Raw genomic sequence first — 16,783 nt, forward strand, 5'->3', positions numbered from 1 at the left:
AAGTTAAAAAGAAAAGAGAAAGACCTAATTGTGTTTCTGGGCCACCTTTTAAAACTTGGATGTGTACATTTAGTGTAAAAACAACTTTTGGAGTGAATCTGGATGAAAAAGAAAATCAGATTGCCTAGCTGGTGTTTCTATTGGTTTCCCTACACTTTTATCTGAATTGCACTCCACAAAGACGTCAAAACAAGATTCTCTGGCTCAGGTATCAAAATGTTATTCACTGATTGCCTTGGCGTTCACTGAAGTCACTTTATGTGGTCGCTGGGCCAGGTAATTAATGTTTCAAAGGCCTGAAGAGTCTTGGAGCTATGCCCTTATCTTCCAAGCAGTAAGTTTTTGTGACCAGTCAGTCCAAGATACCTGAGGGTTCCATTTCCTAAAAAAAAAAAGAATGAGAATCACAGATCAGGTTGCAAATTTGTAAAGAAACAAAGTTTGCTAGACAAAAGGCCACCCAACATGAGATTGGAAAGGAAATAGAGTTACTGTCCACTGGTCTTACAAAGTGCAGTTTTCTATTTTGTGGAAGTGTAAGAATTCTCCCAGTGAATCCTTTCCACCGCTTGCATTTTCAAAGAGAGTATAAGGGGTCAGAAGATCACCCCAAAAAGGCTTTCAGAGTCAGGCTGGAGGGGCATGTTGTGGTGGGCACATTTTATCTTTCTGTGTCTGCTGAGGTGAGACCTTTGCCTAAAGCCTCAGGTCTTGCATGTGTAAATCTTCTCCCCCCTTGTGTGCCATCTGATGTAAGGTGAAGCGTGACTTATGGATAAAGCCTTGGCCACACTCTGCGCACACAAAGCTTCTCTTCAAAGGACACCTGCTTATGTGCGATCAAAGCTGCCTTATTACTAAAGCCTAGTCCACACTGCCTGCCCATACACTGTCTCTCCCTTGAATGCTTCCTCTTGTGTCTGATGAGCCCAGCCTCGTGACTAAAGCCTCACCCACACTCTCGGCACACATATGGCTTTTGTCCTGAGTGTGTCCTCTGGTGTGCAATGAAGTTTGACTTCTGGATAAAGCCTCATCCACATTCCTCACACACCATGGGCTTCTCCCCAAAGTGTGTCCTCTTTTGATGAGATTCGACAGATGGTTGAACCCTCCACCACAGTCCTTACACACCAATAGGCTTCTCCCCTGAGTGAATGTTCTGGTGTCTACTGGGGTGGGATTTTAAACTAAAGCCACATCCACACACCCCACACACATATGGTTTCTCCCCAGTGTGCATCCTCCTGTGAGAGATGAGAGTTGAATTCTGGTTAAAGATGTGCCCACATATACCACACACATAAGGCTTCTCCTTTGAGTGAATCCTCTGGTGGTTGACAGGGGTTGTCCTTTGCCTGAAGCACTGCCCACACTGCTTGCAAGCATTAGGCTTTTCCCCTAAGTGTGTGTTCTTTGGTGTGGGAGATGAGGTTTGATCTGTCACTGAAGCCAAGGCCACAGTCACTCCACACAATAGTCTTCTCCTCTGTCTCCTCTTGTGTTTAACAACAGCCAATTTCTGCCTAAAGCCTTTACGACACTCCCTGAACATGTCAGGCTGCTCCCCTGAATGTGTCCTTTGATGGATGATGAGGTTTGACTTCTGATTAAAGCCACGCCCACACTCCCTGCACATCTAAGGCTTCTTGCCTTAGAGTGTGTCCCCTCATGAATGATGAGTGTTGACTTCCGGCTAAAACCTCGCCCACACTCCTGGCACACAATGTTTTTTTTTTTTCCTCCGAGTGTACCTTCTGATGTCTGGCTAGGCTCTTCTTTCCACTGAAGGCCTTCTCACACACCCCACACACATACGGCTTCTCTCCTGAGTGGATCCTCTGGTGACTAAGCAGGTTTGTCATCTTGCTGAAGCCCAGCCCACACTCTTCACAGTTAACCATTCCAAATCCCATGATTTCTATTCGCTTCAGCAAAGTCTCTGGTTCTTTAATGCTCTCGGCTTGAGCTGGGCTGTCCTCCATCTCTACCCATCTGATGCCATTAGGGGAGCTGACTGGCCTGCCTCTGGGGTGGCCTAGAGAGGGCTCCCAAACTCCTTCTGGGGTGGCCTAGAGAGGGCTCCCAAACTCCTTTTCTTTGTCCTTTCAGATGAAGGCCTGGCACTTTCTCTCTCTCCACCTTCTGATTTATCTCTGCAGAAGCTCTTATCAGAGGCTTGCTGCTGCTTCTCCAGAACCCCCTGACTCAAGTCCCCTCGGTCAACTTGACTTTCCACACACAAGCATGCGAATATCAATGGGGCGTGATCACTTGGCATGTGCACAGGGTATTTCGGATTGGTGAGATCTGGAGGGCACACATGACCAGGGCAGAGTTCCAACTTTGCCTGTGCTGCAGAGGAAAGAGTAAGAATAGATAAGAGTCCTTGCAGGGACAGCCCAAACAGTCCTGCCTAACCTAATGGTGACCTTGTTCTTCAGTACTATCTTACCAAGACTTCCTTCATGTGCAGTCCTCCCCAGCCCATCCCTACATCTTGCATCTCCTGCTATGTCCAAATAAGCCCCATAGCCTTGAGGCAATAAAAAGCACCACAGTTAACAGATGTGTGAACCAAGCCGGGCGTGGTGGCGCACGCCTTTTATCCCAGCACTCGGGAGGCAGAGGCAGGCAGATTTCTGAGTTCGAGGTCAGCCTGGTCTACAAAGTGAGTTCCAGGACAGCCAGGGCTACACAGAGAAACCCTGTCTCGAAAAAAAAAAACAAAAACAAAAACAAAAACAAAAAAAAAACAGATGTGTGAACCAGACCAATACGCAAGTCTCCACATTTGTATTCATTAAAATAAAAATAGATTTTAAAAAGAGAGAGAGAGAGAAGAGACACCCGGAGTGAAGACAGCCTGCAAGGGCAGCCAGAGGCTAAGAGAGAACTCCAGTTTCTCTTCAGCCTCCTGGGCCACTAACAGCCCCATGTCCCATTTGCCTAGGCCTTTGCCACTCACCTTGACCGGCAACCTGTGGACGTTTCCTCTCCTCTCGCCATGTCTCTGTCCCTTGCTCTAGCTGGGTGATGAGCTTTGGTTTTGAAAATGGAATTCCTGCTCACCAGGAAAGAAAACTGTAGGTTAGGGTACGGAAGGGATTCTGACTTGGCCTCTGGAAGAGTCTCAAAAGCAAAGACTGAGGGAGGAGCTTCAGGGGCCAGTGCGGAGGGTTAGCAGTTACTGGAGATTAGCAGGACGATGGACTCGGACAAGCATCCACTGATTCTACTCCACGCTGGGTAAATGAACCTCTACCTCTACAGTGAACTTGACTGTCAAGCTGATTGGACAGAGAACACCGAGGAGATCAGTAAAGTGCCTCTGAGACTGTCAGTGTGTGTGTGTTGGGGGGGGGGGGGTCCAGAGAAAATTCACTGAGAAAGAAAGACCTTCCTTGAAAGGGGGTGGCCTCACCCCATAGGCTGGGCCTGGATGGAAGAGATGGAAAAGTCAGCATGCATGCTTGTCCTCCCTCTCTCTGCTCCCTGGCTGCCATGGCGCATGCTGCTGTGATCTATCAAGGCCCCATTACCACGGCAGATTGAAACTGTGAGCCAAAAGAAGTAATTTCTCCTTCCATGCATAGCTGGCACACCGCTTTACTCCAACGCTTGGGAGGCAGAAGTATGTGGATCCTTGATAGCTGGATTGTCCACTGTGGCTCCTGACAGTATGTGCAAGCTGTTTCGGTAACAGGTACAAGGCTGCTGGCCATGAGGGCAAGGGGGACAGAAAGCGCCTATTGTTCAGCTGAAACGACCAGACATGTTATTCATGCGTTCCCATGGGAGCTGTAGGCTGAAGCTAAAAGTCTTTCAAAATAGGTAAGCCTGACCTATTCCAGCAATCTAATCATTGTCTATAAGGGGAGAAAGATGCCTGGTCCTTCCTGTTATTTACTGTGAAGTCACACTCAGCCAGTAGACGGTTTGAAAAGGAACAAAAGAACGTGGACATTGTTTTATACTGAAGAACTGTGTGGTGCACTGTTCATTACTAAGTAAATAACAGATACATGGGCTAAGCACAAAGGGACACTGAGTGGTGCCTGCAAGTGCCATCATTCAGACAGAACAGAAGCTGGACTCCAATAAGCACCAAGAAGCTACTCAGGACAAGAGAACAGGGTGTGTCCATCCTATGACAGCAGGACGACAGGAATCATTCCCTTGGCTCTCTGGAACCCTGGAGCCACCTTTCCCAGCCCCCCTAAAGAAGGACAGTCTCTTGAAAGTACATCTAAGTAAGGAAAACCGAAATGAGTGGGTGTCGGGTGAGCAAGCTTTCTCTAAAAGAAAAAGAAATTTTACTTGTGGGTAAAATCCCCTTCTAGGAAGGAAAGAGCAAGGTAAAGGGAAAAACAAGCAAGCAAGGGGAATCCAGATTCTTGAAAAGCAAAAAAGATGAAACAATACCAAAACACACACCATCTCTCCTTCCCCTTCAACCAAATATGAAAAACATATTTAAGCTTACAAAAGCATTTTCTCAAGCTAGGATGAGAGATGAACCCAAAAACACTAAAACTTGGCATTTCTGCTTACAAATAGTCACCCATGAAAACTCAACCACTACACATTACAGGAGGAAATATAAAATGGTCCAGCCACAGAACAGTACAGTGACTCCTGCAAAAAAGACAGCATGGTCCACCATGCTCCTCAGAATAGATCTGCAAAGCAGGAAGAGCAGTAACTTGTGCAGGTCTGGGTTCACTGGTGTGAATAGCAGCATCAGTCACACCGCTGAGGGATATGTGGAGATTATACCAGCAACCTGTGTCTCCACAAACCTCCACTCACCTAGTTAACCATACATCCATGAAGCCTACCCACACCGGTTATTATCATGATATTTACAAAATGACAATGTTCTCCTTCCCTTTTCCAGCCTAAATTCATTATTTAGAATTCTGTAAGAACAGCTGTCCCATCTTTCTGTTTATTGAATTCAATTATTTATTTATGTCCAGATGGGTCCTTATCTTATCTTTGGGGTTACAATATGACATTATCATTATGTTTTCTGCTGTTCAAATTATTGCAGCTTTAAACATTGGTTTGGGGTTACCTTTGTTTTAACTAATAAATGTGGTGCAGGTAACACTGTATGGCAAGCTTACATCTGAAGAATGCTAGACAGCTTTCACTCTTGGGAATCCTAAGATACCATGTATGAAGTTCCAACTACTCTCCAGAAGCGGGGGTTGGGGTTATGGTCAGGTACTACATACTATATGGAGAGGGTGAGACCAGGGGTCCTTGCTGGCCCCAGTCTTCAAGTGAACCCACTAAAGCATCAAAGATATTGAGAATATCATCTTGGTAATACTTAAATGACTACAGCTGAATAAATGAAGAAAACATTTTAACAAAAACATTTTCGTTTTAACAGACATGAATAAGCACTGAAGGAAAGTAATAGCATGGCTGGGGCTCTGGAATTTTAATTAGGGTGATTAGAGAGACCTCTATAAGGTCACAGAATCTGAAGGATGTGAGGAGTAAGCATCTCAGATGAGAGGAGAGCCAGGACAAAGACCCTGATGATGCAAGACAGTCAGGCTGGCAAGGTAAAGAGCAACAGACGCAGGTGATGCCGAGTGTCAGGATGGAACAACAGAGAAGAAGCCCAAATGTAAATGTGGTACAGGGAGACCCAGCCTTATACAATACTTGTTTTAACTTTCATTAGGATGGGAAGCCACGGAGAGGGGTTTTGTAAATGGATGCCATAATTTGATTTATGGCTGAAAAGATCCCTGTGGTTTCTGTCGGGGGAGGGGGACATAAGAGAATAAAAGAAGAGGACAAGAGATAGCAATGATCATTCCCGGACAATGGTGACACAGACCACAGAGGAAGCAGCAGGGGTTACAGGTCATTCGATTTCAGACTAGGCTGCCATAGACAGCTTGTAAAAAACAAGGAAGAATCAAGGATGACCTCAAGGACTTAAGTCTGAACCTAAAAGAGCGTGGCCAGGGCCCTGCTCCCCTTTGAAGAATTACCACAGGAGGGGAACTATACAGAGAAATACGGAGAAGAGCAGGATCAGATCAGATCCTCGACAAGGAAGTATCCTGGTGTGTAGACATGAAAGATCCCTACTACAGTGTGCGAGTGGCAAAAGACGGACAGAAGATAGGATTCTAACTCACGGACTTAAGTGAGCACATGCAGGCCTAGAGAGTGCCACAGCCAACCAAGTGCAAAGTGAGTCTGCAAAGACCACGGAAGCAAGGCAAATGCAGAGAGCCAGCTTGCATCAGCAGATCGAAGTTAGAGTTGTTAAACATGGAACAGCAAGGCTCAGGGAAACAGGAGGAGGGACACAGAAAGAGAAAGCCAGCATGCTGAATTCCAGGTACTTCTCTTTCACCTGCCTTTAATCACAGATGTTATGGCTGGAGAGAAAAACAATGAAAAGCAGATTTCTTTAAACAACTGAGGAAGAGTCCACATGGATTAAATATTAAATCATATTAACAAGTTACTCATGTTGCTGGGTGTGACGACGAAATTGTACACATTAAAGTTGTGTGTCTTTTAAAATAAAATTGTGTGTGTGTGATGTCTACTGAAGTTACGTGCCAGGAAAATAACTGAAAATTCCTTAAAACTATTCCAGCAGGACAAACTGTAAATGAGGATGGACAGGGGCTGGCTCCTGACAAACCCTGGGACTGAGCAGGGTAAACGAGCACTGAGGTGGAACGCAGGAAAATAAGGGAGGTATAGCCTGCCTGAATATTCCCTGCAAAAACTGTCCAGCTTCGAACAAGGTGATCTTCCTAGAGGAACCAGCTGGGGCTCTGACCCCCATTGGGACACCATGAAATACAAGATGTCCAAAGAGAGCAAAGGAAACATATTCCTGGTTCAGGACGTAAAAGGGAAGGGCACCTGAAACCAAAGGTGCTGGGAGATGTAAGATGGTCCACTCTGCCAGTAGTGATGAGAGTCAATACTTCCTGGACTCTTAGAACATTCTAGAGACGGTTCCTGGCAGGCCCTTTTCATTCTACTCTTCCAACAACTCAAAGTAGATGCTACTATCATTTTACACATGAGACTAGAGACACAATGAGATCAGGTCCCTACTGAGGTGACAAAACTATGAAGTGACAGCTTGGGAAAACATGGCTGTGAAGACCAGTCCTTAGGGTTGTAAGGACTCCCAGTGTGTCCGCTTTAAGATGAATCATGATTAGTCGCATGGTGACAAACGTTGAATCTGGGTGATAGATCTTTGGATTTTTCTATCTTTCTGGCTGTTTGGAACTTCTCCAATATAAGACATTAAAATTCCATTTAAAATCCTAGACTTCTTATAGTCTCCTAAGTCTTTGGATGCTTTGAAAACCTTGAGCATGGGAGGTGGTGGCACACATCTTTAACTCCCAGGACTTGGGAGACAGAAGCAGGTGGATCTCTGAGTTCAAGGTCAGCCTTGTTACAGAGCAAATTTCAGGAGAGTCGGGGCTACACAAAGAAACCAGGTTTCAAAAAACAAAACAAAACAAACAAACAAACAAAAAACCCTTGAGGAATGGGCCCTGGTTTGACTGCCTCCTCACCAAGGCTCTAACTTGGGAGAAGGGGGCACTAAACTGAGTACCTAAAATCAGGCCAATATAGCCACCTCATCCCGTGACACCTGGACACCTCAGCAATGTTGAGGGGTGGTAGTACCCAAAGACCATCAGCCCCCAAAACCACCCAAAAATCCAGAGGCAGTCCCACCCCGCCACCTAGTAAGTATCAAACCCTTAAAAGTTTCCTCACTCAAGCCTCACCTGCATGGGGACTTATATTATGGGCGATCTCTACCAATGCTGGGATTTCAACCAATCCTGAACCTGTCCGCACCCACAAGAACCCTAACACAGAAGGGTCGAGCCTTGCATCCATCTATCCCTGGGGTTCGCAGCTGAAGCTAACACAACGCCCTCCGAGATGCATGTCCATCTCACAAGAAAACACACCCGCGCCTGTGTCCCCTCAACTTCCAGTTTCCAGGAGCACTCACCAAAGAACAAGGGGATGCTCCAGCCTCCAGCTGGGGGGCACCTCCCACCTCCGTGCCCAGCAGGCACCAGGACTACATTACCCAGAGGGCTCCAGGCACAAGAAACATGCTTCCCAGCATGCCCCGCGACACCAGTTGTGCTCGAAAGGCTGCAGCTCCCGTTGACCTCTGATCAGTCCCTTTCTGGACCGCCTGCTTTGCTTAAATGGAGAGTGGTTGCTGCGGCATCTGGAGGCCCTTTCCTTCCTAAAATCGCGTTCATAAAACACATAAAACATAAACTCTCCTGCCACGGCCTGAGGAGCTGCACTCCCCGTGACCCCTGCAGAGATTTCCGCATCCGGTGCCAAATGACACCCCTTTCCTCCTCCAAACACAAACACACTGGCCGGCGGAAGTGGCGACCCATAGACGCTTCTTGGTTACTAAATGGATGAACAGCACTTTGGGGGATTTTCAGGGCCTTGGGCTGTGAGCCGGCAAGGGTTTGAAGCCAGTACAATATATATTTTAGGCAAAAGCTCCGAGAATGAGTGACAGGCACAGCTCTCCTTTTACTTTTTTTCTTTTGAACCGCTAAGTTGCCCAGAAGCACCTTACTTAACACTGATGGGCTGTCAAACCCAGGAATTTTTCATCCTGGGATTCTTGTAGTCTCTAAGTCTTTGGATGCTTTGAAAAACGTTGATGAGTGTGTCCCAGCTTGACTGACTCCTCTCCAAAGCTCAGGGAAGAATAAACAGAGACCCTAAGATTGGGCCAACATGGCCACATCACCCCAGAGAAACCTGGGCTTTTTTGGCGAGGCCAGCAGGTGGTCATCCCCTGTACTCCTCAGGCTGGCCGTGATCTTCCCGCATCAGCCATGAGTAGCTGCGGTGCACAACCAGCTCAGTCATTCTGAGCTGTGGACAAGTGCGGGATCAGAATGAGCAGAGCTGTGCATAGCATAGCGGTTCTCCCTGAGTTCATTACCGTGCCTCTGGATTTCACTGAGAAACCATGAAGGCTGTGGGGGCTTGCTCAGAAAGGAACTGTATGGAAGAATAATGTTGGAGAACTGGCTGCTCTAACAGATGACCTCAGTTCGAATCCCAGCACCAGCTCACAACCATCTGTAACTAACCGGGCATGATAATCCCACAGATTTGAGGAGAAAGACCACTGACACAAATCATCATGGCCAAAGCAAAAATAATAATAATAATAATAATAATAATAATAATAATAATAATAATTAATGCAAGCTTTTTTTTTTTATTCAGGAACGTGGGCTGTATTTCCATAAAAGTAGGATTCAAAAGATCAGCATTGGGGATAAGAAAGATAAAGGTTTTTATAGCTCAGGAATTATAGTAGGCAGGGTTACAGAAGCAGAACAAGTTGGTCACAACAATCTTCTGAAGCAAAGACATGGTTGCACGGTGGTCATAACAAGGTATTCATGACAAACCTGTCATACAACAGGTGGTCATGACAATCTGCTGAGACAAAGGCATCTTTGCTGACTCCTACAACGGGCAGTACAGAACCACTTGAAGTTCAGGTTACCAGCAGGGCATAGCCCCAACTCTGAGAAACGGAAATGTAGTCATAAATAGGCATGACCCTAGTTAGTTTTCCCTATCAGATGGCTTGCAGGCCTAAGATGGAGGCAGGTTACTTTCTCAGACACTGCTTTAAATCACAACATTTTTGTTTATTCTTCTCATGATCTTGATGCTCAGACAAGTCCTTATATAACAGATCATTTGTGAGAAAAAATAAGGCCATAGATGAATATGAAACTTGAAATGATTTGGGTTTAAATGATTTGCTATTCTTTCCCTGGGTACTTTCAGTAGAGTAGTCTACAAAAGAAAAAGATAGCTACAATTGCCATGATTCACCAAAAAATCGAGTTAGTTGAGGGGTAGGGTGGGTAAAGATACAGCTTAAACAGTAGAGTCGAAGCCTGGTATATCCGTTACTTTTCTGTTGCTGTTATAAAAAAAAAAATAACATGACCAACAGCAACTTCAGGAAGAACGAGCTGCTTTGGTGTGTGGCTCCAGAGGGTTAGAATCATTGTGGTGTGGAGGCACACCATGGCTGCAGAAGCAGGGAGCTGGGTCAGTGGTTGAAAAATGGTAATGGTGTGTGATTGGTACTGAGGTCTGCTTGGACATACATCATGAATGTTTCAGCTATCAGTATTCTATCTTCTTGTAAAACCTTTTAACATAATTGTGTTAAATTGTAGACATATTTATAGTCTTTATACCCAACCAGTCCGTGTCCTTGTGCTGGCGTGTCCTTGTGCTGGCGTGTCCTTGTGCTGGCGTGTCCTTGTGCTGGCGTGTCCTTGTGCTGGCGTGTCCTTGTGCTGGCGTGTCCTTGTGCTGGCGTGTCCTTGTGCTTGCACCTGCCTCTTACTCAGAAGTGTGCTTTGCCTTATTGATATCTGAGACACACTTTATTATATGCTATGCTATATTGATATAAGATACATTTTAGGATGTATGAAATTTACTCCGTTTTGACCCCTTCTGACTTGATGTATCCATGCCAAATATAATCATGGCACAATGTCGTCCTGAGAGAGAGGATGGAGTTTTTCCCTGAGAAATGGGCTTTGCCATTATTGGTTTAGTGTGCCTACACTTTTTGGTGAGATATCAAATAATTTAATTATCTCCTGTCGATGCCCATGGAAGTGGAGACTTCCCAGGAGCTGGGTATCTGTTTCCATGGTTCTATGCCCTTCTTTCTTCCTTAGTGTTGAATGCATGAATTTAGTAGAATACGGGTTTTGCTTTGTTTGTGATAGAGACTGAACACAGAGACTCCTTCCACAAAAGTTCATGATTAGCCAGTTAGCTGTACCCTGAATCTCCACAGGATACATTTGAAACAATGTCTCTAAATGTAGCAATCATGGCACATGCAATTGGAACAGAAAAGCTCTTAAGACCCAGGCTGCCAAGTTGCTGGACAAAGGGATTCTATTAAGACATTTATAGGCTGAGCAGTGGCTGTGTATGTAGGTCGTTACTTCCTGTTGTACTTGGATAACTGCCTCTGAATAGTTAGTTCAAGAGCAAGCCATTAAGTTCTCACAGAAGCATAAACTACTCAACTGTTGGATTTTCTTTTACACGACTTGGTTTGGTTGACTAGGAAGTTGCAGAATTCTCTACATACATTTTGTTATTTTCCTCATTGTTCCCAATTGCTGCTGTTAACAACACACACGACAACAGCAACAACTCATTAGTTGGATCCCCAAATGATTCTTCATCAAAAGGAGGTTGGAAGGAGCAACAGAAGTGTAGAATTCCTGTGAGAAGCACAGTGAGCCCACGGGGAGCATGAAATGAAAGCTGGCTGGCTGGTACGTGCTCAAACTGCTGTTCAGAAAAAGCCCAAAGAAAGGACCGCAAGCGGTCCTTATTTCAGCCACAGCAGTCTGCACACATACATCCAAACTTTTCTCTGAAGTGTTTAGGGCTAAGTTGTGTGCACCACAGGTGTCTGAATAAACCAAGCAAGGACTTCCTAAAAATGAAAGCCTTATTCCATGAGCACAGCAATCAACAGCAGAAACCAGAATGCTGACGATGCTTTTTACCAGCCTACCTCAGATTCTGCTTTCCCAGTTGACCTGCTAGTGTGTTTTGCAACATCTTCAACTTTCTAGTACAGTCCCAGCCTGGGGTTAGGGGGAGTTGTCACACTCCTAGCCTCCTGTATGAAACATTTCTGTTTTTTTTTTTTTTTCTTTTCTGATGGCATTTTAAAGAGCAGGATTCTTTTTGGTAGTTTAGTATTTCTCTTCCCGAATTTAAACTCACATTTTATCTTAAGCACACATTTCAAAATTATAGCCAGGGGCAAGAGGAGATGAATACAGTTAAATGGGAGAGGTGTTATCTTTGATAATGACTTTTCTGTAATAAGGGTTTTCAGGACTAGGGAGATGGCTCCTTGGAAAACGTGCTTGCATAAACACAAAGGTCTGAGTTCAGATCCTGAGCAGCCACATAAAAGTCACACAGACATGGTGGCCACCTGTAATCCCAGCACTCAGGAGACAGAGACAGCGATCTATGGAACTGGCTGAGTGAACTGGCTGGATCAGCCTCAGTACACAGGGTGGAAATGAAGGAAGATGCACAGTGTTAACCTCTAGCTTTAGCATTCACATGCACTCAGGCACACACACACACACACACACACACACGCACGCACACACACACACACACACGCGCGCGCGTGCGCGGGCCAAAAAAAGGAACATTGGGACAGGATGGCTCATTGCATAATGGCACTTGCTGCCAAGCTTGATGTCTTGAGTTGACTCACTGGACAGCATGGCAAAAGAGACCTGCCTCCCAAAAATTGTCCTCTGAACCTCGTAAGCCACTCCCAAACACACAAATAAATAAATGTACCTTTAAATTTTTTGAAGACACTGATTTAAAGATCGTGGAGTTATGACAAATGTTTGCTTATTTTTATAAAGGCAAAAAGAGACTAGAATTAGGAGTTCTATCTCCCTCAGTGGAAGGTCCACATCAGAGAATCTAGCTTCTTCTTCTTCTTCAAGGCTGAACTTTTGGAGTGAACACAGACAGGGCATTTGGCCTCTTGGGGTTCAGCTGTGAGCCTCAGTCTCTGCATCTATAACCTGTAACTTTGAGCTAGTAGAGCCTCTCTTTCTCCCCCCCTGTCCCACACTCACACATTTGTTTGTTTATTTTGTGTGGGGGTCGGAGGACAACTAGCAGGAGTTAACTTCTCTCCCCCCACCATTTGGACTGAGATCAGGTCATCAGACTTGGCAGCAAGCGCCTTTACCCACTGAGCCATCTCTCGGCCCTGAACCATGATTCTTTGTGCTTTGAATTGAGAACTTCCATTCAAGGTTTCTCCCTTGGTGATCCCTTGATGGAGTCCAACGATCTTTCACAGGGGTCACCTGAGACCATTGGAAGACACAGATATTTACATTATGATTCATAACCATAGCAAAATTACAATTATGAAGCAGCAATGAAAAGAATCATGGTTGGGGGTCACCACAATACAAGGAACTGCATTAAAGGGTCGCAGCATTAAGAAGGTTGGGAACCTCTGGTCCACATAGTCCCTGACTTGGTTCTCTTACGTGCTTCTGCACTTTGAACAGCAGGGGTCGCCCTACACACAGTGATTACTTCTTTGCCTAGTGCTTTTTCTCCTGCAAACTGATTCTTCAACCATTAGGATTCAATTGTCCAACGTTTCCCTGGTGCTGTGGGGAGCCAAGGACTCTGAGGAATCTGGTGATGTTTCAATTTTTTCAAATATCTGTGAATAGAAGCTTTTGTTTTGTTTTTGTTTTTTGATCCAGGGTTTCTCTGTGTAGCCCAGGATGTTCTGAAACTCACTCTGTAGACCAGGCTGGCCTCAAACTCAGAGATCCACCTGCTTCTGCCCAAATGCTGAGATTAAAGGCATGTGCCAACATTTCCTGCTGGAAACTTTTTTTGTTTTTGTTTTTGTTTTTTTTTTGTTTTTCAAGACAGGGTTTCTCTGTATAGCCCTGGCTGTCCTGGAACTCACTTTGTAGACCAGGCTGGCCTTGAACTCAGAAATTCGCCTGCCTCTGCCTCCCGAGTGCTGGGATTAAAGGCGTGTGCCACCACGCCCGGCTCCTGCTAAAACTTTTAATTGTATTATATAACTAAGAATATTACTGAAGAACGTTGGGGCAACCACAGCTATAATCCCACTGTAATTTTCTACACTAAAGTGAACTACAAGTAGGTTACTACAACCACTCATTTAGGAGAGTGGAAGAGCATATTGTCCTAGGGTTCTCAGAGCATGAACTCAGTCAGTGACTCAGCACCTGTGAGTGGGTACTTTGTGCCAACTACTATTTGTTTATAGTATTAACAAATGAAGCTGTAAAACTGGGGTCGTAGAGCATTGGCATGGTGAAATAGTCTTAGGTACACATGCTTGTAACCATATTGCAATGGCCCAGAACATGGACTGTACAGACAAGCTGCTGGAATACAGACCTCGCCATTATCTGTGCAGGGATTATTCCACTGGCAGAGAGAGGTAACTGAGGAAATGGCCACGGGTTGAGTTCCATGTGTACGCACATCACTGTTAGAAGAAGGATGAGAAAGGGACAGAAAGTTTGTCCCTATTTATTAGGCACAGGACTGAAGTGATAGGGTGATCATGCCAATAGCAGTAGCTAAGATATTTGGAGTAACACTGGGCTGCCCTAGGGTGAATGCTGGCATATTGAGAGGCTTTCTTAACTTAGGTGAGGTTCCATATGTCACGTGAGGATTTTATGAGGCGTGAGTGTCTTAACTATTTGAAAGCATGGTGTTTACTCAATAAATATTAGTCACAGCTTGTCAGGGGTTGATACAGTCTTTAATTGTTTCACTTTCTGGTTTTATTCAAATTTCTCCTCAATCTTATTTAAAAAAAAAAAAAGACTGAAGGAGTGCTTTTCTTTTCTTTTCTTTTCTGCTTATCCAGTCAAAACATTTACTAATCACCTTCTCTATGCCCCGCACTATATTAGACACTAAAGATTCATAGTAAATGAGACACAGAATCAAAACAAGGTCTCCTCACCCGCACAAGATAATGCCATAGCTATCTCCTGGCCCGATCCTCTCCACACTTCAGTATGACTCTGATTCACCCGATTCCCTTCTTCTCCAAACCCAGGTCTTCAACGAGAGCAGCAAAATCTCTTAACTGCTGCATCATCTCTGCAGCCCACGACCAATGCTCTGAGGCCCTCCCACCAGGCTCTCTTCCTTTGGCTTTCCTAGAACAAATGACCTAATTTATATGTTGTTGTTGTTAAAATTGATATATGTGTGTATAGTGTACTTATGTGTATGTATTCACACATATGAGGTAGGAAGGTTAATGTCAGATGTCTTCCTCAATTCCCCTCCCATTTTTGCTTTTGATTTTTGAGACAATGTCCACTACATAGCTCTGGCTGGCTTTGAACTCAACCGTTACTTTAAAGATTTACTGATGGTGATAAACCAGTATGTGGTTGCTGGGATCTGACCCCAGGTCTTCTGGAAGAGCAGCAAGTACTTTTAAGCACTGAGCATCTTGGGATCAGATCGCTCATTGAAATGGAGCTCAACAAGTCTGGGATTACATGATATAATAATGAGTGCCACTACGCCCCCTTTTTACTTGGGTTCTGAGGACCTGAACTCTGGTTCTTGGGTTTGCACATCAAACCCTTTACTAATTGAGCTGTCTTTCCAGCCCTTATTTATTATTAGGGTCTGATGAAGCCTAATCTGGCCTCAACCTTATTATGGAGAATCTTGCTCGAACCGATCCTCCTGCCAACACCTTCCATCAGCAAGGATTACAGGCTTACTAACTTGATAATCTATTCTAATGTCAACAGCTAATAGCCACTTGTTGATGCTTTTTGTATCCTGATCAGCTTGGACCTTACCCTTGTACCCAAGATACCAACATCGTATGGCTGGTGGAGGTGGGGGTGCTGTCTGGCAAAGGACAAAACCACAAGGCAATAGAGGAAGTATATAAAGATCTTTGATATTGGGCTGGAGAAATGGCTCAGCGGTTAAGAGTGCTGGCTGCTCTTCCAGAGGTCCTGTGTTCAATTCCCAGCAACCACATGGCAGTTTACAACTGTCTGTAACTCTAGCTCCAGGGGATCCTACACCTTCATACAGATAAATTCAGGCAAAACACCAACAAACATGAAATAAAGATAATAATAATTTTTTTAAAAAATAGCTTCAATATTAAGTTGGTGTACAGAGTTCAATTTCTAGTAATGCTGGTATGAACATCACAAAAAGAGACTCAAGCTGGGCCTGGGTGTAGCCAAACAAAAGCAAGCTGTAAACAGTTCATTCCTCTAGCCTAATCACAAAATGTCAAGGGTTAACAGATTCAAAACAAACAAACAAACAAACAAACAAACAAACAAACACCAGAGTCTTCTGGTTTGCCTCTTCTTTCACAGTGATAGTTCAAAGAGCAGGTCCACACTGTGTGCTTCGTAAGTTAGTCAGGCACTCACACAGATGAATCCCTCAAAGCTACAGCTGCAAATAGCCTCAGTTCCCAGGAAGAAGATGTTAGAGAGCTGTAATGATGATAGCAGCCAAGACTTGCTGGCTTTAACAAGATCTGCTGCAGTGCTTTGTCTTTATGTCGCAGGTCCTTGAGAATGGGGAGCTTGGACGTTCGGTAGTGGTGTCTGCCTTTAATCTCAGCACTCGGGATGCAGAAGCAGAAGGGTGGCTGTGAGTTCAAGGCCAGCCTGGTCTACAGAGCTAGTTCTAGGACAGTCAGAGCTACACAGAGAAAACAAAAACAAAAAACACACAAACAAGAATAAAGTAAGAATGGGAGCTTCCTAAAGGAAATCGCAGTGTACATCTCTATAGAGACATACATTGGTGGTGACTCCAGGGTAAAAACAGTGCAATGTCTTCTCCTTACATCTACTCTAACACCCTGGCGCTCTTCCAGAGGTCCGGGAAGGCCCAAAGAGGGCAACTTTTTTTTTTTTTTTGGAGGGGTAGAGAAGTAGAACCCAGGGCTGTGATCATCTGCTCAGCCTCCGCTTCAGTAAGAGCAGTCCTGAATGCAATCATAGCTCCACTTGCAGAGGCTCCCTCATGATCCGCTCTAGCACTCTAGAGTCTAGGTTATGCATATTTCCAGTGT

General features: G+C 44.9%; 1 protein-coding gene across 1 annotated transcript; it reads right to left on the reverse strand.

Moving 5' to 3' along the window:
* Positions 1–204: 204 nt before the first annotated feature.
* Znf133 (zinc finger protein 133) lies at positions 205–8,213 on the reverse strand (the record flags this gene model as incomplete). The annotated part of the gene is made up of 5 exons (XM_085833672.1): positions 205–382; positions 1,755–2,022; positions 2,058–2,355; positions 2,969–3,064; positions 8,042–8,213. Coding segments are annotated over 5 exons (864 nt in total), but the record flags the coding sequence as incomplete, so codon positions are not given.
* Positions 8,214–16,783: the final 8,570 nt, after the last annotated feature.

This window comes from Mus caroli, unplaced genomic scaffold (assembly GCF_978045245.1).
Source record: "Mus caroli unplaced genomic scaffold, Mus_caroli_1 scaffold_2, whole genome shotgun sequence".
Lineage (NCBI taxonomy): Eukaryota > Metazoa > Chordata > Mammalia > Rodentia > Muridae > Mus > Mus caroli.